The sequence below is a fragment of the Pan troglodytes genome, chromosome 1, assembly GCF_028858775.2.
Source record: "Pan troglodytes isolate AG18354 chromosome 1, NHGRI_mPanTro3-v2.0_pri, whole genome shotgun sequence".
Lineage (NCBI taxonomy): Eukaryota > Metazoa > Chordata > Mammalia > Primates > Hominidae > Pan > Pan troglodytes.
In genome coordinates, this window is record NC_072398.2 from 211,887,594 (window position 1) to 211,909,168 (window position 21,575).

Below are 21,575 nucleotides of genomic sequence, written 5' to 3' on the forward strand. Positions count from 1 at the left end.
GACCGGGCCTGGAGGCGCCGCTGGGGCCACGCCTGTTGTCCCCGCCCCAACTGCCTCCGCGCTCCTCCCCGGCATGGGCGGGGCCCCCCGGCTCCCAACGCGCAGGCGCCGCTGCTATGCTGAGTGCCGCGTCTGGCGTAGTCTCCCGCGCCGCCGTCCACTGCGCGCTTCGCTCTCCGCCGCCCGAGGCCCGCGCGCTCGCCATGTCCCGGCCACCGCCACCGCGGGTCGCTTCGGTGCTGGGCACCATGGAGATGGGGCGCCGAATGGACGCGCCCGCCAGCGCCGCGGCCGTGCGCGCCTTTCTGGAGCGCGGCCACACCGAACTGGACACGGCCTTCATGTACAGCGACGGCCAGTCCGAGACCATCCTGGGCGGCCTGGGGCTCGGGCTGGGCGGTGGCGACTGCAGAGGTAACAGTAGCCGCAGATCCTCCCCATGCATCGTGTAGAGCTGAGCCCGTCCCTAGCCGTGCACCACCCCGCTCGGGCCCGGCCGCGGGCAGCACCGACGGATTCGTCCCTCGCTTCCCACCCCAGGTCCACCCCGCAGCTCTGGGAACCCCAGGACAACTAGACAGTGCTTTGCCCTGACTCCTTTCCCCCACTCTCCTTCCCCTGGGAGTTGCAGCGCGAGAGTCTCCCCCAGCCTGGTCTGGCCCATCGCTTCCCACCTCCACTGATGCCCCCGCCTCCAAACCTGCCAGGCGCCCACAACCGGTCCCCACCCAGGCTCTCCCCCTTTTCTCTACCCCTTCGTTACCATCATCACGCATGCACACCCTGGGCACCCTTTTCTCATCCTGGCCTTTTCTTAACCACTAGAATTTGACCTGTGCAGCTGGCAGCACCTCTGCCTCTCTCAGGGAGAACTGTGGCGATGCCGTAAGGCTGGCTGGGAGAGTAGGAGTGTTAGGGAGTGCGGACAGGTGAGGGTGTAGGGACTTTCTATCCACTCTATGCCAGGCTTTGACTTGGGGCCATAGGAGGGAAAGTGATTCCAGCCCTCCACAGGGAGTTCAGAGTCTAATGAGGAAGATTGAGGTAATGATTGCTGGAGAGCCCAGAAGAGAGAGTACTTTGGGGAGCTGCAGGCCGGGGAGAGGCACTAGGGAAGGCTCAGCAAATGCTGGATGGAGCTCAGCCTTAAAGGTTCAATGGTAGGTTGGAGGAGAACAAGAGAAAGGAGCATTAGAGTCTGTGCAAAGACTTGGTTTGGAAATGCAATGTGCGTGATGTGTGAAAGGAAGGCCACTGGGCAGGTGGGGCTTGAGCAGAGGATGGAGGGGACTGTCCCTCGTGAGCCTGGTGCCCTTGATAGCCCTTGGGAGGGTGCCTGGCACTCAGTGAGGGCCCAGGGAACGTGGGCTGTTACCCTTACCATGCTTCACCCACTGGACTATCCCGAGGCTCTTGCTCCCCACCCCTGAGGAGAGGTTCTCTCTGGGTCCTCCTGAGTCATAGCGCGTGGGGGGTCAGGGGGGAAAAGAGGGCGAATGTGAATCTCAGGCCCACGCTGTTTCTAGTTCACCTGGCTGCATGTTGTTGTTGTTGTTATCATTATTATTTGAGACGGAATCTTGCTCTGTCACCCAGGGTGGAGTGCAATGGCACGATCTCAGCTCACTGCAACCTCTGCCTCAGCCTCCCAAGTAACTGGGATTACAGGTGCACACCACCATGCCCAGCTAATTGTTGTATTTTTAATAGAGATGGGGTTTCACCATATTGGCCAGGCTGGTCTCCAACTCCTGACCTCAAGTGATCTGCCCACCTCAGCCTCCCAAAGTGCTGGGATTATAGGTGTGAGCCACCACGCCCGGCCACGTTACATACTATTAATAATGAAGATTTTGTTCCTGAGTTGGTTTTTCTTCTCTAACCCTTCCCTGCTTCCGTCTTTGGGGCCAGGAGCTCACTGAACCAAAGTCCTCAGGCCAGGCCTGAGGCACAGTTCATGCCAAGAATGCCTGGGGCGTTGTGGGGAAATGGAGAAAATCTGGATGAGAAGCTGTGGAACTTGTCCTCTCCCGTATCCCAGCTGATCTCGTGACACCCTTCTGAGCTACTGAGCTGACTTTGCTAAGTATGAAAAGTGCAGAATCCATCCCCCGACCAATCCAGACAGCTGGGGTTCTTTTTTTTGTTTTGTTTTTTGTTTTTTGACACAGAGTCTCACTCTGTCGCCCAGGCTGGAGTGCAGTGGCACAATCTGGACTCACTGCAACCTCTGCCTCCCAGGTTCAAGTGATTCTCCTGCCTCAGCCTCCTAAGTAGCTGGGGTTACAGGCACGTGCCACCACGCCTGGCTAATTTTTGTATTTTTAGTAGAGACAGAGTTTCACCATGTTGGCCAAGGCTGGTCTCGAACTCCTGACCTCAGGTGATCCACCCACTTCAGCCTCCCAAAGTGCTGGGATTACAGGCGTGAGCTACCTTTCCTGGCCCAGCTGGGGTTCTTTTTTAATTTTTATTTTTGTAGAGGGAGGGTCTTGCTACATTGTCCAGGATTATCTCAAACTCTTGGGCTCAAGTAATTCTCCCTACTCAGCCTCCCAAAGTACTCCCAAACTAGGTTTATAGACTTGAGCCACTACATCTGGACCAACAGCTGGGGTTCTTTATAGGGGAAAGAATAGTGCAAAATTAACTCATTTCCAAGCTGCTCGGATGCAGAACACTGTTGTCATAGCGATGTGTCCCTACAGTGTTTGGATATATGCTCATGCTTCTGTGAGTCGGGAAGGGGAGGGGAGAATTATAATTACGTTCTGCTCAGTTTGCCTTCTAAGCTCTCAAGTTGATCTCTACCACTGGGCCACACTCATGTGGCTGCTTCGCTTTCCTAAACTCTTCCAGGCCTGCCCCCTTGACTTCTTTTTCTATACTGCAGCCAAGTGTGAACACAGGTGACCGGTTCACACCCTGACAAAATCTGGAATGATCAAGTTCAGATTCAGTGGGATGGTATTTAAGAACCAATTTGGGATGAGGTCTGTCCCTGTCTCTTGTCCTACGTCCCACTGCTCCTTGCTCTGGAATTTATGCTCTTATAACTTAGACTTGAAGGTTTGGAGCCTCACATAGTGTTTTTTTGCCTCTTTGACTTTGCATGGGTTCCCATGCTCTGGAGTGTACTTCCTGCTCTTCCTTGTTGGCTGGGACTCTGGGAGTGATCCCCTAGAGAAAGCCTTCCCTGGAGTCTCCAAGTTGGCTTCATGCATCTCATCTGGGCTCCTTGGCATCGTGTGCCTTTCCCTCCTGTGCTTACCATATTGTACCATCATCCTCTAGGGCTCCAGGACGGCAGAGATCCATTGTGTTCAGTTCATCTCTGCATACTCAGTCTCTAGTGCAAGGCCTGGCACAGCCAGCAGGTTGGTGACTAATGATAGTTATTCTAATAGGTGAACATTGAGAACTCACATATATGACATTATTTAATCCCCAGGACCTCCCAATGAGGACAGTTTGATTATTATCACCTCATTTTACAGATCATACAATTGAGGCCAAGAGAATATTAGTAATTTAGCCAGGGTTACATGGTTAGCAAATGGCTCTAATAGGTCACTTAACCATTCCATTCTCTCTCCAAGTGAAAATTGCCACCAAGGCCAACCCTTGGGATGGAAAATCACTAAAGCCTGACAGTGTCCGGTCCCAGCTGGAGACGTCATTGAAGAGGCTGCAGTGTCCCCGAGTGGACCTCTTCTACCTACACGCACCTGACCACGGCACCCCAGTGGAAGAGACGCTGCATGCCTGCCACCAGCTGCACCAGGAGGTGAGGGGGCCCTCCGAGCTCCAAAGGTGGGCTCCTGCTCCTTTCTTTATCCTGATCCTACTCACGAGAGCAGAGGCACCAGGGCAGTCACAGGGTGGGGCAGGGAACAGCCCCATTCCCTGGGGCCCCACCCTGGCCTCCCCTTCCTGGTCTGGGCTGCACTGCGTTCTGACTGGAGCCTCACCCATGCAGGGCAAGTTCGTGGAGCTTGGCCTCTCCAACTATGCTAGCTGGGAAGTGGCCGAGATCTGTACCCTCTGCAAGAGCAATGGCTGGATCCTGCCCACTGTGTACCAGGTGAGGGCCGGGGCTGCAGAGGCCAAGGTCTCCAGGACTCCTGCTCATCCTGGGCTCTCTTTGCCCCCCTGACTGCCCCCTGTGCCCTCTGCATAGCAGCCACTCCCCTGCTGAAAGCCTGCAGATGGCTCCCATGTACCCTGAGGATGCCATTCAAGCTCCTCAGCCTGGCCACTGGGCATCTGCTTCCTTCCTGCCTGACTGTGCACCTTGGACCCTCCCTTCCCCACCTCCTTTCATACTTCAGCCTGGAACACATTTCCCCTGCCCTCCTCCCTGGGAGAAGCACTCAGGCCTTACATAGAGGTCTCCTCCTCTGGAAGCCTTTCTAGACAGCCCCACAGGAGTCTCCAGTCTCCAAATCTCATCTTCATACATTCAGCGAGTACTTTCCAGCTCCTTGTTTGATTGTAGAACCTAACTTTATTGTAATTAACTGCCTTCCTTGTCTATTTTTTTAAACTTGAGTAAACATCTCCTGGAGGCAGGGATTTTGTGATACCTGCTTGTGGTTGTAACCAGTGTCCAGCATGGAGTTCATACACCAGATATTTGTGGAAAGATACCATTCCACTTCAATTTTCTGTCCTTGGGCCCAACACCCTCCCTCCATCTCCTACTAACAGTAGTGATGTTAGAATATTGCTGAAGTCCTGGGCCAGTGTTGCTTTAGAGTTTTGAAAGTGGAAGGCAACAGTTCCTTCTCTTGACATGTCCACCCTGTCCCCGGGGTCCCTCTCCCTGCAGGGCATGTACAACGCCACCACCCGGCAGGTGGAAACGGAGCTCTTCCCCTGCCTCAGGCACTTTGGACTGAGGTTCTATGCCTACAACCCTCTGGCTGGTACGTGGAGCATTCCTGACCCTGTCTCAGCCTATTCCCGACCCACAGATGCCCAGCCCAGAATTTACGAAGCAGGGAGGGTTTGACAAGAGGCTGGGCTGTGTTCTTCAGCCCCTCCTGGGTCCCTGCCCCTCCCCTAGACCAGAGCCCTGAGGGATATGGCAGCTTCTGGGGCACTCTGGGCCTAGGGGCTGATTGCTGCCTTCCCGCAGGGGGTCTGCTGACTGGCAAGTACAAGTATGAGGACAAGGACGGGAAACAGCCTGTGGGCCGCTTCTTTGGGAATAGCTGGGCTGAGACCTACAGGAATCGGTGAGCCAGGGGTGGGCTTGGTGAGGATGGCTGGGGTGGGGTCAGCTCTATGTGGAATGAAGTCCTGGGCTGTTCCTGAGGTAAGACCTTCCTTTGCTGTTTGCATCTCCTCCCCTGCATTCCTTCAGGAATTCCCAAGCCCTCTGTGGGTTTTCTTGTTGTCTTGAGACCTCTGGGGGGAAATGAGGATCCCTGGATGTTGGGGTCTTGAAGTCATAGCTCTTTCCTGAGCAATCACCTGCTGGGAAGGAAAAAGCGAGCCCAGGATGGGCCAGGCATGGTGGCTCACACCTGTAATCCCAGCACTTTGGGACACCGAAGTGGGAGGGTTACTTGAGCTCATGAGTTCAAGACCAGCCTGGGCAACATGGTCTCTACAAAAAAAAAAAAAAGCAAAAAAGTGGTCAGGTATGGTGGTGCACACCTGTCTGTAGCCTAGCTACTTGGGAGGCTGAGGCAGGAGGATTACTTGAGCCTAAGAGGTTGAGGCTGCAGTGAGCCATAATCATGCCACTGCACTCCAGTGTAGGCAACAGAGTAAGACCATGTATCAAAAAGAAAAAAGAGAGCCCAGGAGGGAATCCTGCCCCATCTGAGCAGCCTTCGTGTCCCTAGGGAAGTCCCTAGGCTACTGAGTCCTCAGGAGTAAAGATCCATTGAGGTCTCTGCTGAGGGGCCCAGCATCCTGGGTGGTTCTGATGCCCAGCAAAGTGGGAGACCTATGACTAGAGAGGACACCCGCCCCTCAGGGCTGCAGGGTGTGGGGTGGGGCAGTGGTCCTGGATGGCTATTTGGTTGCGGCTCCCAGTGTGACCCCCATGGTACTGACCCCTGTGCTAACATCCCCTCTGCACAGCTTCTGGAAGGAGCACCACTTCGAGGCCATTGCGTTGGTGGAGAAGGCCCTGCAGGCCGCATATGGCGCCAGCGCCGCCAGTGTGACCTCGGCTGCCCTCCGGTGGATGTACCACCACTCACAGCTGCAGGTAACCAGCGACCCTGGGTGCTCAGCTTCTTCCCTTCCAGGGGGACCAGCGTCACCTTTAGGTGAAGCCCAAAGCATTTGATTTCTCAATTCCTCTGAAATTTCTTTCTTCCAATTCTCATAAGCACTCTTCCCACTGGTCTTTGATGGTATCTGAGTGGAGGCTTTGTAGTGAGGGCTTCATTACACGGATTTTCTTATTCCTTAGGCTTTCTGAAGTATGATTATCCCAGTGTTATTGATGAGGAAACCGAGGTTCACCCGGCTATTAAAGTGGCAGATATTTTAACACAGGTTTAACTAAAACCCACCCATCTCACCCTTTTGGTTTCTCTCTCTTGATGCCTCATGTCTTCCTGGTTAAAACTTATTTTCTGGCCAGTGGCAGTAGCCCACACCTGTAATCCAGCACTTTGGGAGGCCGAGATGGGAGGATTGCTTGAGCTCAATCATTTGAGTCTAGCCTGGGCAAGAAAATGGGACCCTATCTCTACAACAAATCAAAAACATTAGCCAGGTGTGATGGCTTGCTCCTATGTTCCCAGCTACTCTGGAGGCTGGGATGGGAAGATGGCTTGAGCCTGGGAGGTCAAGGCTGCAGTGAGCTGAGATTACACCACTGCACTTTAGCCTGGGTGACAAAGCAAGACCCTGTCTAAAAAAACAAGCAAACAACAATGAAAATAACAGCAACAAACTTATCTCCAGCTTCAGCCTTCCACGTTGCATAGTGTCTGGCATATATCCGGTAGATGTTCAGTATGTGGGAGCTGTGTTTTACATAAGTTTTCTCATTCCAATGCTGAAAATAGAGAAAAAGATTGAATGTCGTGCCTGCATTGACAGCACATACACTAAAATTGGAATGATACAGAGAAGATTAGTATGGCCCCTGCGCAAGGATGACACACAAATTTGTGAAGTGTTCCATATTTTTCCACCGCCACCACCACACCGCACTACCTCCCACCCCCTTTTGTGTACAAAACACAAGGAAAAATATTTTTGTTTGAAAAAAAAAAAGATCGAATGTCAAAACAAGCTTAATAACGTAGCCTGCTTTTTTATTTTTTTGAGACAGAGTCTCACTCTGTTACCCAGGCGGTAGAACAGCAGCGCACTCATAGCTCACTGCAACCTCAACCTCCTGGGCTCAAGTGATCCTTCTGCCTCAGCCTCCCTAGTAGCTGGGACAAGGCATGCACCATCACCCCTGGCTAATTTTGTTTTGTTGTTTTTTGTAGAGACAGAGTCTCTCTCTGTTGCCCAGGCTGGTCTTGAACACTTTGGCTCAAGTGTTCTTCCCACCTTGACCTCCCAAAGTGCTGGGATTGCAGGCATGAACCACTGTGCCCAGCCAACTTAGCCATTTTTACACAGCTGCTGGGGGCAGAACTGGGCTGTGAATGTAGGCCTGTCTGGAAGCGTTGTGTGGCAGTAGGGGAAAGGATGCAGGTTTCAAGTCACATGGGTACAGCTATCCAAGGCACCTTAAGTCCTTTCTGGACATACAAGATATAAATATAAACAGAGACCCCAGATCTCAGCAGGGAGGTGGCTGGGACGGCTGTGAGTGGAGTCGCTGTGCAGCAGAAGAGGGTTGAAGTCTGGCCGTCTCCCTTGCAGGGTGCCCACGGGGACGCGGTCATCCTGGGCATGTCCAGCCTGGAGCAGCTGGAGCAGAACTTGGCAGCAACAGAGGAAGGGCCCCTGGAGCCAGCTGTCGTGGATGCCTTTAATCAAGCCTGGCATTTGGTTGCTCACGAATGTCCCAACTACTTCCGCTAGGCCCATCGTGGCTCAGGCTGCCCAAGGCTTTTCTGTCACCTCTTTTGTTCTCTCACACTGACCAGTCTTGGCCTTAAGCTGACTTAGAAGGGTCTTTCTGAATTGTCTAGATCCATGCATTATTTTTCTAGCTTCCTGCCTTGCTCCCTGTTCACTTTACACTGTGAAAGGTGGGCGGTGAGTCCCACTTGAGCGCTTCCTGTTGAATAAAGCAGGCACTTGACCTGGCTGTAGCCTAGGTCTTGAGTGAACCCCAAAAACTTGCTTTCTCTGCTGTTAACACTTTGTTTTCCATCCTACCTGGGGACTGAGAAAGGGCAGAACCATGGGCTGGAGTCTTCAGAGGGCAGAGGTAGTAGGAGGGTCACAGAAGCACACTGCCCTCCCAGGGTCTCCTCGGGCCCCTGGTCTGAATACCCACCTGACCGCTCAACATTGAGGTGTCTCTCACTCTTCTACACATGATAGAAAAGAGAGTCGTACACCTGCAGTACATTTTCTCTAATTCAGAGTTGCCTCAATACATTCTTAGGAATGAAACAACTGGGACAAAGAAACTACCATTAGAGTCACTACCAAGAAGAAGAACACTTCCCAGGATCTGTGGAACATCTTGAAGCTCTCAATCTTAGCCTCCTCTTGTCTTAACTAAAGCCTCTTGTCTTTTCACCCATTAGGTTCTCAGTCTTGGCTCTGGGCCTCCTATTCGGCATGGGGACATAGGCAGCCAAGGTCCTCATTTCCCTTGGAAACCCCTACTCCAAACAGGAGGCACCAAGGCTGAGAAGAAGAATCCTCGGTTCAGTGGTTGCTGAACCTGCTGCATTCCCAGTGCAGCAAAATCCCTCCAGCCATGGGCAGGGCAGCAGGCAGCACTTGGAGCAGCTTCTTGAAGCAATGAAAGAGGCCCAACCTGGAAATTTACTTTTTCATTTATATTTATTATTTGTTCTTGAGACAGGCTCTTGCTCTGTCACCTAGACTGGAGTACAGTGGCATGATCACTGCTCACAGCAATTTTGACCTCCGGGGCTCAAGGGATCCTCCCACCTCAGCCTCCCAAGAAGTTTTTATTTTTATTTTTTTTGTGGAGTGGAGATCTCCCTATGTTGTCACCGTCTTTTCTGTTTACCCGTAACAAAACAGATGCTCACCCATGTGGAGTGGTGTATCAGTTATCTTTGCACAACAAACCACACTAATAAGTTGCTTGAAAAGATAAAATCCAAGGCTGGCACAGTGGCTCATGGCTATAATCCCAGCACGTTGAGAGCCCAAGGCAGGCAGATCACTTGAGCTCAGGAGTTTGAGACCAGCCTGGGCAACATGGTGAAACCCTGTCTCTACCAAAAATACAACAAATTAATCTGTGTGTGGTGGCACATACCTGTGGTCCCAGCTACTCTGGAGGCTGAGGTGGGAGGATCGCCTGGGCCCCGGAAACAGAGGTTGCAGTGGGCCGAGATCATGCCATTACACTCTAGCCTGGGTGACACAGTCAGACCCCATCTCAAAAAAAAAAAAAAAAAAAATCCTTCTTATTGATCAAAAGATTTGATATAATTCCTATTACTCCCAGCTGACTTTTTCTTAATACTGAAATTGACAAACTAATCCTAAAGCTCATATGGAAATTCAAGGGACCCAGGAGAACCAAAACAGTCTTGAAAAACACATAGTTGGAGGACTCATACTTTCTGATTTCAAAACTTACTACAAAGCTACAGCAATAAAGACAATGGTTCGGGCATAAGAATAGAGCAACTGAACAGAACTGAGAGTCCAGAAATAAACTCTTACTGATTTTAGAGTTGAGTGACAACTCAATAGGGACAGTTCAATAGGGAAAAGAATCATCTTCACCAACATCCAGATGTCCTCCTGTGAAAGAGTGAAGTTGGACCTCTTCCCCATACCATAAACAAAAAATTAACTCAAATGAATCACCATCTAAATGTATAAGGTAAACTATAAAACTCTTAGAAGAAAATACTTGAGTAAGTGTGACTTTGGATTAGGCAGTGGTTTCTTAGATGTTGACACCAAAAGCACACGTGGCAAAAGAAAAAGTAAAGTCAACATCATCAAAGTTGAAAGTGTTCGTGCTTCAGGGAACACTATCAAGAAAGTGAAAAGACAACCCAAGAATGGGATAGTATTTTGCAAATCACATATCTGTTAAGAATCTTGTATCTATTATAGCTACAGGACTCTTACAACTTAATAAAAGAGAAAACCCACCTGGGTGCACTGGCTCACGCCTGTAATCCCAGCACTTTGGGAGGCCAGGCGGACGGATCACTTAAGCCCAGGAGTTCAAGACCAGCTTGGGCAACACGGCAAAACCCTGTCTCTACAAAAAATACCAAAATAATTAGTCGGGTATGGTGGCGGGCCCCTGTGGTCCCAGCTAATCGAGAGGCAGAGGTGGGAGGATCTCTTGGGCCCAGGAGGTGGAGGCTGCAGTGAGCCAAAATCAGACCATTGCACTCCAGCCTGGGCAACAGAGCAAGAGCCTGCCTCAAAAAAAAAAAAAAAAAAAAAAAAAAAAAGAAATCCCAATTAAACAATGGGCAAATTATTGGAATAGACCTTTTTCCAGAGGGCATACAGGTGGTCAGTAACCACATGGAAAGCTGCTCAAAATCAGTACTTATCAGGGAAAAGCAAATCAAAACCCCTTCAAATCTGCTAAGCACTAGGATCGTCAGAGTCAATAAAATACAGAAAATAACAAGTGTTGAGGGTTTGGAGAAATGGGAGACTTAGGACACCGCCATTGAGACTGTAAAACGGTGCAACCATTTTGGAAAACATTCTGGCAGTTTTTCAAAAGATTAAGCCTTTATATGACCCAGAAATTTCACTCCCTAGGTATACCTAGAAGAAATGAGGCTGGGCGCAGTGTCTCACGTCTGTAATCCCAGCACTTTGGGAGGCTGAGATGGGCAGATCACCTGAGGTCAGGAGTTCAAGACCAGCCTGGCCAACATGGTGAAACTCCATCTCTACTAAAAATACAAAAATTAGCCAGGCGTGGTGGCACAACCTGTAATCCCAACTACTTGGGAGGCTGAGGCAGGAGAAGCACTTGAACCTGGGAGGCGGAAGTTGCAGTGAGCCAAAATCTTGCCACAGCACTCCAGCCTGGGCGACAGAGTGAGACTCTGTCTCAAAAAAAAGAAAAAAAGAAATATATGTCCTTATTAAAAATTACATGAATGTTATAGCAGCATTATTCATAATAGCCAGAAAGTGGAAACTGCCCAAATGTCAATCTCAATAGATGAATGGATAAACAAAATATCTGTATGTACAATGGAACATTTTTCAAAAAAAGAAAAAAGGAATTAAGTATGAAACATCTACAATGTGGATGAACCTTAAAAACATGTTAAGTGAAAGAAGCCAGTCACAAAAGGCCTCATATTGTATGATTCCATTTATATGAAGTATCTGGAATAAGCAAATCTATTAGACACAGAAAGTAGATGAGTGGTTGCCTAGGACTGAGAGGGAGTTTGGGAGGAAATGGAGATTCACTGCTACTGAGTACAGAGTTTCTTTTGGGGAGGTGATAAAAATGCTCTGAAATTGACTGTGGTGGTTGTACAATTCAGAATACACTAAACACCATTAAATTATACACTTCAAGTGGGTCAGTTGTATATAGTGCCTCAATAATACGTAATAAAACAATCAATTAGCTCAGAAATCTGTTAGAGCAGGGCTCAGCAGGGAAGCCTCATCTGTTCCTCAGTGTCTCAGAGGTGATCTAGCAGCTGGAGGCTAGGGTTGCCTGAAGACATTCACTCAAGCATGTGGCAGTTGCTGCTGAGGGCCAGCTGGAATATCAGCTGCTGTCATCAGCCGGCACACACGTGACCTCTGCATGTGGCTTCCAAGGGAGCACATCCCAGGCAAACTAGGCAGAAGCCATGTGGCCTTTTATGTCCCAGCCTCAGAAGTCCATAACATCACTCTTGTGTCCTGGGAGGAGAGTCAAAGATACCTGTGCAAAGAGCACGTGAGAGAATGGAGTGGTTATCTTTGGAAAATAAACTGTAACACTTGGAGCAACAGTCCTGAGTGGAGAAGGTGAGCCCCGGGACCTGCCAGGAGACTGTGTCTTGACTATCCCCATCAGAGATGCATTTTCTGCTATGTCACATCCCATCCGTTAGAATCTTCCGGATACTATATCTCATAGTTGATGGTCTCTTGAATTCAGCAATTTCATATCTAAAGAGATTCTTGAAGACACCATGTTGTACACCTTAAATATATATACAATTTTTATTTGTTAATTAAAAAATAAATAAGTGAGGCCAGGCGCAGTGGGTCACGCCTGTAATCCCAGCACTTTGGGAGGCCGAGGCAGGTGGATCACGAGGTCAGGAGTTCAAGACCAGCCTGGCCAATATGGTGAAACCCCGTCTCTATTAAAAATACAAAAATTAGCCGGGTGAGGTAACAGGTGCCTGTAGTCCCAGCTACTCAGGAGGCTGAGGTGGAAGAATTGCTTGAACCCAGGAGGCCAAGGTTGCAGTGAGCTGAGATTGCGCCACTGCACTCCAGCCTGGGTGACAGAGCGAGACTCTGTCTCAAAAAATAATAATAAGTAAGTGAGAAGGAACAAAAAAATCTAAAGAAGCAGAGCTGGATCTGGAGAGCATCTCATATATTTAATCATCCTCAAACTAAGGAAGCTGTTCTGTGCTGTATGAAAGACTGAAGGAGGAGGGGGCATCGATTTTTTATTTTATTTTATTTATTTTTTATTTATTATTATTTTTTTGAGACAGAGTCTCACTTTGTTGCCCAGGCTGGAGTGCAGTGGCATGATCTCGGCTCACTGCAAGCTCCGCCTCCCAGGTTCACACTATTCTCCTGCCTCAGCCTCCCGAGTAGCTGGGACTACAGGCACCCACCACCACACCCGGCTAATTTTTTTGTATTTTTAGTAGAGACGGGGTTTCACTGTGTTAGCCAGGATGGTCTCAATCTCCTGACCTCGTGATCCGCCTGCCTCGGCCTCCCAAAGTGCTGGGATTACAGGCATGAGCCACCATGCCTGGCCGATTTTTTATTTTAACGTTTTGTTTTATCTTACGTTTTTCCTTAGGTGAGAAAAATGTACCCTTCCATGCCTGTGCTTTCTAAATTTTGGGACTGATACAGATCCACAGAGGCCACACCTAAAATTAAATTATCGTTAGTGCTAAAACTTAATTGACTGTGTATATAACTGTGCAATTGCTGTTACTGATATAACTGTTTGGGGTTCATTCAACAGATTAAAGAAGCAAGGTCTTGCATTTAACACACAAACTAATGAGATACTGCTTTATACAAGAATTTTAAAAACACTGTCATATGGTTTAGTGTAGTTAATGTCATGCTTATGTCATATAACATAGCATGTTAGAGTTCTCTAGAGGGACAGAACTAACAGGATATATGTACATAAGAAAGGGAGTTGATTGGCCAGGTGTGGCGGCTTATGCCTGTAATCCCAGCACTTTGGGAGGCCGAGACAGGTGGATTATCTGAGGTCAGCAGTTCGAGACCAGCCTGACCAACATGGTGAAACCCCATCCTACTAAAAAAATACAAAGATTAGCTGGGTGTGTTGGCAGGTGCCTGTAATCCCAGCTATGCAGGAGTCTGAGACAGTATCACTTGAACCCAGGGGGTGGAGGTTGCGGTGAGCCGAGATTGTGCCACTGCACTCCAGCCTGGGCAACAGAGTGAGACTCTGTTTCAACAAACAAACAAACAAAAAAAGGTGGGGGGGAGTTTATTAAGGATAATTGACTCACAGGTTCACAAGGTCAAGTCCCATGATAGGCCAGCCGCAAGTTGAGGAGCAAGGAAGCCAGTGGTGGATCAGCCTGAGTCCCAAAACCTCAAAAGTAGGGAAGCCAACAGTTCAACCTTCAGTCTGTGGCCAAAGGCCTGAGAGCCCCCGACAAACCAATGGTGTAAGTCCAAGAGTCCAAAAGCTGAAGAACTTGGAGTCTCATGTTCAAGGGCAGGAAGCATCCAGCACAGGAGAAAAATGAAAGCTGGAAGACTCAGCAAGTCTGCTCTTCCATCTTCTCTTGCCTGCTTTATTCTAGCTGGGCTGGCAGGTGATTAGATGGTGCCCACCCAGATTGAGGGTGGGTCTGCCTGTCCCAGTCCACTGACTCAAATGTTAATCTCCTTTGGCAACACCCTCACAGACACACCAGGAATAGTAATTTGCATCCTTCAATCCTATCATGTTGATGCTCAATATTAACCATTATACATTGGTTCAAGTTCTTTCTTCAGTCACAAGAGTAACACAGGTAGAAGAGACAAATGAATAAGTGCCAAGTCTTGCTGCAGAGTTTCCTTCATAAGTTTTGTTTGCAACCTGGCCATTTCTTTTCTAAGGTCACTTTGTTCATCAGTAAGATGAACTCTGATTCTCTTTTAGGTCCTCCAAACTCCGTAGGAATTGCTGATTCCATTCTAGCTTATAGACAACTCTTTTGTTGCTCTCGAAACATTGTAGCTAGTTTTTGTTCCTCTGGTTCCTCAGCCTTCCCTGTTGGTGTTCCAATCTTGAAACAAAGTCAGAAACTGCTTAGAATATTTGTAATGAAGTTTCTGCCTTTCCTCTTGTGTTTTCAAAACATGTTCAATTCTCTTCTTAGTGGTGTGGATAAAAGCATTCATATACTCCTGTAATCCCAGCACTTTGGGAGGCCGAGACGGGTGGATCACGAGGTCAGGAGTTCGAGACCAGCCTGGCCAACATGGTGAAACCCCGTCTCTACAAAAATAAAAAAATTAGCCGGGCATGGTGGCAGCGCCTGTAATCCCACCTAGTGAGGAGGCTGAGGCAGGAGAACTGCTTGAACCCGGGAGGCGGAGGTTGCAGTGAGCCGAGATCGCGCCATTGCACTCCAGCTCTGGGCAACAGAACAAGACTCTGTCTCGGAAAAAAAAAAAAAAAAAAAAAAAAAAAGCATTCATATACATTCTAGCCTTTTTCTCTGTGTAGCAAAATCCTGTTTAATATCAGCTCTGCTTACTTGTAACTTCTGTACATCATCCCCCACGTCTTCCTCATCTGTTCCTACAAAGTGCTTTCTTTCTCCATGCTCATCAGTTCCTGAATGCTTTCCTCCCAGCTCATTTCCTGGGCTGCCATAACCTGGGCCTCCACTGCCTTGGCAACCTTCACGATGCACTCCCACAGGCTCCATGGCTGGCTGTCCTGGAACTTCTGAACCTTGTGAGTGCAATGATGCACTGGAAGTAGGTGGAGATGTGTGTGATCTGCAGGCTCGGGTATCTGGAGGCCAGCGGGCACACTGGACACTCCCTGTGATCTAAGAACTCATTTAGGCAGATAGTGACGGTAAGGAAGTCCTTGGTAAGGTTTTCCTTTTAATGAAAAGCAGCCCCCGAATCATTTCTTTCCTAACAAAGTGCAGCCTGTAAAATCAAGCTGCAGACATAGATCAGCAAGCTGGAAGCTTGCAGGGGTGAATGCCAGCAGCTCTGCCAATAGGAAAAGGCCCCCTGGAGGCTAGGCATGTTCAACATGGTGGCTCCATCTCCCCTTTTTCTTTGTCAACCACATGTACAGTAAGGAGCAGGCAACGTGGCGCCAGCCAGGTAGAGAAGCCATTTGTGGCCAGGTGCGGTGGCACACGCCTGTAATCCCAACACTTTGGGAGGCTGAGGTGGGCAGATCACCTGAGGTCAGAAGTTCAAGACCAGCCTGGCCAACACGTTGAAATGGTGTCTCTACTAAAAATACAAAAATTAGCTGGGTGTAGTGGCAGGCGTCTGTAATCCCAGCTACTCAGGAGGCTGAGGCAGGAGAATCTGTTGAACTTGGGAGGCGGAGGTTGCAGTGAGCCGAGATTACACCACTGCACTCCAGCCTGGGAAATAGGAGTGAAACTCCATCTCAAAAAAGAAAAAAAAAAAAATCCATTTGCAAAATAGATTAGGGTGGGGCGGGGAGCTTCTTCCTGTACTATGTAAACATCGCACCTGTTCCAACCAATCTTTGAGCCCTATGTAAATCAGACACTGCCTCCTCATGCCTGTCCTTGTGCATGCTGCTGCAGGCCGGAAGACCCACTCAGGTGCCCCTCTCTCTGCAGGAGAGAGAGCTATTCTCTTTTTCTTTTGCCTATTAAACCTCTGCTCTTAACCTCACTTCACATGTGTTCATGTCCTTGACTTCCTTGGCATGAGGCAGTGAACCTTGGGTATTACCCCAGATGAACGACACTGCTTCATTCCTTGGCATGAGGCAATGAACCTTGGGTATTACCCCAGATGAACGACACTGCTTCATTTTGGGGCCCCAGGTGGGATCAAGGTATCATCATCAGAACAGTGAGGACAGGAGTGGACCTCAACCCTGTCCTTTCATTTCAAGGTTCTTGGCCTCCATTTTAAAATCAAATCAAATACTGGGCCCCCTTCAGCTATTTAAAAATGATTAGTGTGGCTGGCAGCCTTACAAGACTTGGGGGACAGGCTTGCTGGGGAGAACATTCTGAAGCAGTGGGAATTTTTACAGTTCAAGGAAGTAATCCTGTTAGGCAAGATCAGGAAATACCGTAGTAACTGAGGTAGAGCTCAAGGCAATGCCATTTTTGTGATTTTCTAGGAACAGTGGGTCTTCCCCTCCTCTCCCCATAGTGAGGTCTCTCTCTGCCCTTGGTCTGGAGAGCACATGGCATTTAAAGGTCAACAGCACTACCCAGTGGCATAGGAATCCTCTCCATGAGGCACATTGTCAGCCCTTTGCCAAAACATTCTAGCTTCCCAATTCTCCCTTTTTGCACCCCTCTGCTGGACACCAGGCTTTATGCTACTTCCATAAATGGGAAAACTCTGCCTTCAACAATAAGGAGGAAAATGTCCTCCAAAACCAAATTTTAGTCTCAATACCGTCCCATCAGCAGGAAAATAGCCATTTGGTTCCTATGTTTTTTTTAAGGCACCTATTCTGCTTGTAATTAAAATAGTACTTAAATAGTAAGGGTAATTTAAGTCCGGAAGTTAACTGGAACCATTCTCTAAGGGTACTTTAGCACGAGTCATAATAGCAGGATATAGAGCTCAAACCAGCACACTTCCTCCATTATGGAGGGAAATACAACAGTTGCCTAAATGCAACTGTTACATAGTCTCTCCCAAGATCCATTTTTCAGGGAGCCACACAGGTCACACAAGTCTTGGAAGTCAAAAGGAAATCATAAGTGCAGGACTAGAGTCACATGTGTAAGCATGACTAACCCCAATCACTTAGTTCCTCTGGTTCCATGGCTGGGGGTCACACCTGCAACCATGGGAGGCATGTTTAACAAGATGCTGGGACCCAGGAACCAAGGAGGGAAAACAGTAGGGGTGGCGCCCTCACTGTCTTCCCCTTCCCCTCCTCTGGAGTGCATTCTGAAGCACTGGGACTCCTTTGACCCTGAGATTTGGAAGAAAAAACAGCTCATTTTCTTTTGCACAAGAGCATGGCCTTCTTACTAGACCTTTGCAAGCATTGCACAATGGACTCAGCTCTTTCAGCAGTCATATCAGACAGGCCCAAAGGGAATGATTCCCCAAAACTAGAGAAACAAACCCCCAGGAACCCCTCAAATGAAACTTCCAGATGCCCTGGCCCTTCCTCCCTCCCTTTCACATTGTCAGCTTCTCCAATTCTACCACCCAAACCCCCAGACTTTTCTATGGTATTTTTCCTTCCTTCATTCATGATTTAAAATGGCTCCTATCTCTTCTTCTATAATGTTCCTCCAAACTGGGAGAAGTTAATTTCCTCAAACCTTAAAATGCTTGGCTTAGGGTTGAGCTCAGGGAACAGAACCCAGAAGCCTGACATGCTGTCAAAAGGGTAAAAATTTTTATTTTTATTTATTTTTATTTATTTATTTTTAGACAGAGTCTCGCTCTGTTGTCCAGGCTGGAATGCAGTGGTGCAATCTCAACTCACTGCAGCCTCTGCCTCCCTGGTTCAAGTGATTCTCCTGCCTCAGCCTCCTGAGTAGCTGGGACTACAGGCACGTGCCACCACACCCAGCTTGCTCCATCAACACTGAACATTAGTGATTGAGTTGTTGCCACTACTGGCACTCAGAAAATTATCCAGCTGTGGTGGTGTGCACCTGTAGTCCCAGCTACTCCAGAGGCTGAAGTAGGAGGATCTCTTGAGCTCAGGAGGAGGTCAAGTCTGCAGTGAGCCAAGACCATGCCACTGCACTACAGCCTGGGTGACAGAACAAGACCCTGTCCCCCACCCCCCCCCAAAAAAACAAACAACAACAACAACAAAGAAATATATTGAAATAACTGGTATCTTCAATACAATGTTGAATAAGAGTGGACATCATTGGTTCCCAATCTTAGGGCAAAACTTTCTGATTTCATCATTAAGTATATTAGCTGTAGGTGTTTTGTGTATGCCCTTTAAAAATTATTTTATTTTTTGTAGAGAAGGGTCTTGCTATGTTGCCCACACTGGTCTTGAACTCCTAGGCTCAAGCAATCCGCCCATCTTGTCCTCCCAAAGTCTGGGATTATAGGCATGAGCTACTGCTCCTGTCCTATGGATGCCCTTTATCAGTTTCAGGAATTCCCTTCTATTCCTAATTGGCTGAGAGGTTTATTTTCCTTTCATGAATAGGTATTAAATTTTGTCAAATGCTTTTTCTGCATCTATTGAGATGGTGATATGGGTTTTGTCTTACAGCCTGTTAGTATAGTAAATTATATTGATTGATTTTAAAATATTAAGCCAACCTTGTATTCCTGGGATGAAACTAACTTGGTCATGGTGCATTATTGTTTGTATTTACTACTGTATTCATTTTGCTAAATTTTAAAAGGATTTTTGAAAAAAATAAAGAGGATTTTGTGTCTAGATCCATGAAGGATATGTGTGTAGTTTCTTTTCTTGTAACATCTTTGTGTCATTTGGTATCTGGTAATGCTAGCTTCAAGATGAGTTGGTAAGTGACCTCTCCTCTTCTATATATTAGAAACATTTGTCCAGAATTGATGTTGTTTCTTCCTTAAGTGTCCAATGAAGCCATGTAGACCTGGAGTTTTCTTTGTGGAAATATTTTTTTTAATCAAGAATTCAATATCTGGGCTAGACGAGATGGCTCACACTTGTAATTCCAGCACTTTGGGAGGGTGAGGCAGGAAGAATACTTGAACCCAGGAGTTTGAAACCAGCCTGAGCAATATAGCGAGACCCTATCTCTACAAAAATATTTTTACAAAATTAGCCAGGTGTAGTGAGGTGCACCTGTAGTCCCAGCTACTTGGGAGGCTTGGGCAGAAGGATCGCTTGAGCCGAGGACGTTGAGGCTGCAGTGAGCTATGATTGCACCATTGAACTCAGAAGACAAAGCAAGACCCTGTCTTAAGAAAAAAAAAAATTCAGGTTGTTGTTGTTTTTTATTTTTTTAGACGGGGCCTGGCTCTGTCGCCCAGGCTGGAGTGCAGTGGTATGATCTTGGCTCACTGGAACCTCTGCCTCCTGGGTTCAAACGTTTCTCCTTGCCTCAGCCTTCCAAGTAACTGATTATAGGCACACACCACCACACCCAGCTAATTTTTGGATTTTTAGTGGAGATGGGGTCTCAGCATGTTGACCAGGCTGGTCTCCAATTCCTGACCTCAAGTGATCTGCCTGCCTCGGCCTCCCAAAGTGCTGGGATTACAGGCATGAGCCACTGCGCCCGGCTGTCTCATTTTTCCTTACTCATTTTACAAACACATTCCTTACTCATTTTCCAAACATAAACTTTGGTAGTTTGTGTTTTTCAAGGAAATTGTCCATTTCATCTAACTTACTAAATGTATTCACATAAAGGTTTTAATAATCTACCCTATTGTCATTTAAAATGTCATTTAATGTCATTTAATGACATTTAAATGTCACTTAAAATGACAAATTTGTATAATTTGTAGTGGTGTCTCTTCTGCTCTTTCTGGTGTGGTTAATCTGTGTATTCTCTCTTTTATTCCTGATCAGTCTAGCCAGAGGTTTATCAACTTTAGCGATGTGTTTATAGAACTACTTCTGGTTTTACTGACTTTTGCTGATGTTTTTGTTTTATATTTCATTTATTTTGGCTTTTTTTTTTTTCTTTGAGATGGAGTCTTGCTCTGTTTCCCAGGCTGGCGTGCAGAGGAGTGATCTTGGCTCACTGCAGCTTCTGCCTCCCGGGTTCAAACGATTCTCCCACATCAGCCTATTTTGGCTATTATTTTTATTATTTCCTTTCTTCTGCTAATTTTGGTTTTACTTGACTCTTCCTTTTGTGGTTTCTTAAAGTACAAGCCTCGGCCGGTGCAGTGGCTCACACCTGTAATCCCAGCACTTTGGGAGGCTGAGGCGAGAGGATCCCTTGAAGCCAGGAGTTCAAGACCAGCCTGGCAAACATGGTGAGACCCCTTCTCTACTAAAAATACAAAAATTAGCCGGGCATGGTGGTGCATGCCTGTAATTCCAACTACTCAGGAAACTGGGACATGAGAATTGATTGAACCCAGGAGGCTGAGGTTGCAGGGAGCTGAGATTGCACCACTGCTCTCCAGCCTGTGTGACAGAGTGAGACTGTGTCTCAAAAAAAAAAAAAAGTAAATGCTTACATTATTGATTTGAAATATTTCTTCTTTTGTAATATGTCAAAGTGGTGCTATAAATTTCCCTCATAGCACTACTGTGGCTGCATCTCAGAAAATTTGATATGTCCTGTTTTTACTTTCATTCAGTTCAAAATATGATCTAATTTTCCTTGTGATTACATATTTGACCCATGGGTTATTTAATTTCTAAATATGTGGGGATTTTCCAGATATCATTCCATTATTATTTTCTATTTTTCCTTTTTCTTCTATTTGTTAACTTATTTACTTATTTTCAGTTCCCTCTCAGGCTCTAAATTCTGTTATTCTTTTCTTTTCTTTCTTTCTTTCTTTTTTTTTTTTTGAGGTAGAGTCTTTCTCTGTCACCCAGGCTGGAGTGCAGTGGTGCGATCTTGGCTCACTGCAACCTCTGCCTCCCAGGTTCAAGCAATTCTCCTGCCTCAGCCTCCTGAGTAGCTGGGATTACAGGCACACACCACAATGCTTGGCTAATTTTTTTGTATTTTTAGTAGAGACGGGGTTTCACCATATTGGACAGGCTGGTCTTGAACTTCTGACCTCAAGTGATCTGCCCACCTCGGCCTCCCAAAGTGCTGGGATTAACGGTGTGAGCCACCGTGCCCAGCCTGTGTTATTATTTTCTAGTTTAATTCCATCGTGTTCAGAGATGTACTTTGTATGATTGGAAGCCTTTCAAATTTATTTATTTATTTATTTATTTATTTTTAATATGGAGTCTCACTCTGTTGCCCAAGCTAGAGTGCAATGGCCTGATCTCGGCTCACTGCACTCTCCACCAACCAGGTTTAAGTGATTCTCCTGCCTCAGCCTCCTGAGTAGCTGAGATTACAGGGGCACGCCACCACGCCTGGCTAATTTTTGTATTTTTA

General features: G+C 47.5%; 1 protein-coding gene, 1 long non-coding RNA gene and 1 other non-coding gene across 4 annotated transcripts; 2 read left to right on the top strand and 1 right to left on the bottom strand.

The window, feature by feature from the left end:
• Window positions 1–6: 6 nt before the first annotated feature.
• AKR7A2 (aldo-keto reductase family 7 member A2) lies at window positions 7–8,273 on the top strand. 2 transcript variants are annotated; one of them, XM_001163068.7, is made up of 7 exons: window positions 7–414; window positions 3,600–3,787; window positions 3,980–4,084; window positions 4,832–4,928; window positions 5,141–5,240; window positions 6,097–6,226; window positions 7,852–8,273. In XM_001163068.7, the coding sequence occupies exons 1-7, from the start codon at window positions 117–119 to the stop codon at window positions 8,011–8,013; spliced, it is 1,080 nt and encodes a 359-aa protein (XP_001163068.2). In that variant the 5' UTR covers window positions 7–116; the 3' UTR covers window positions 8,014–8,273. The 2 variants fall into 2 exon arrangements, with proteins under 2 accessions (XP_001163068.2, XP_063641559.1); XM_063785489.1 differs by lacking the exon at window positions 3,980–4,084 and having other exon boundaries at window positions 94–414.
• Window positions 7,056–7,162, top strand: LOC112206967 (U6 spliceosomal RNA). Its single transcript, XR_002941443.1, has one exon. It is a non-coding gene; the product is annotated as a U6 spliceosomal RNA (small nuclear RNA).
• Window positions 8,274–11,440: 3,167 nt separating the features above from the next.
• LOC107970190 (uncharacterized) lies at window positions 11,441–14,606 on the bottom strand. Its single transcript, XR_002942813.3, has 2 exons — window positions 13,836–14,606; window positions 11,441–12,025 (listed from the first exon to the last, which is right to left on the bottom strand). It is a non-coding gene; the product is annotated as an uncharacterized LOC107970190 (long non-coding RNA).
• Between the last annotated feature and the right edge of the window lie 6,969 nt (window positions 14,607–21,575).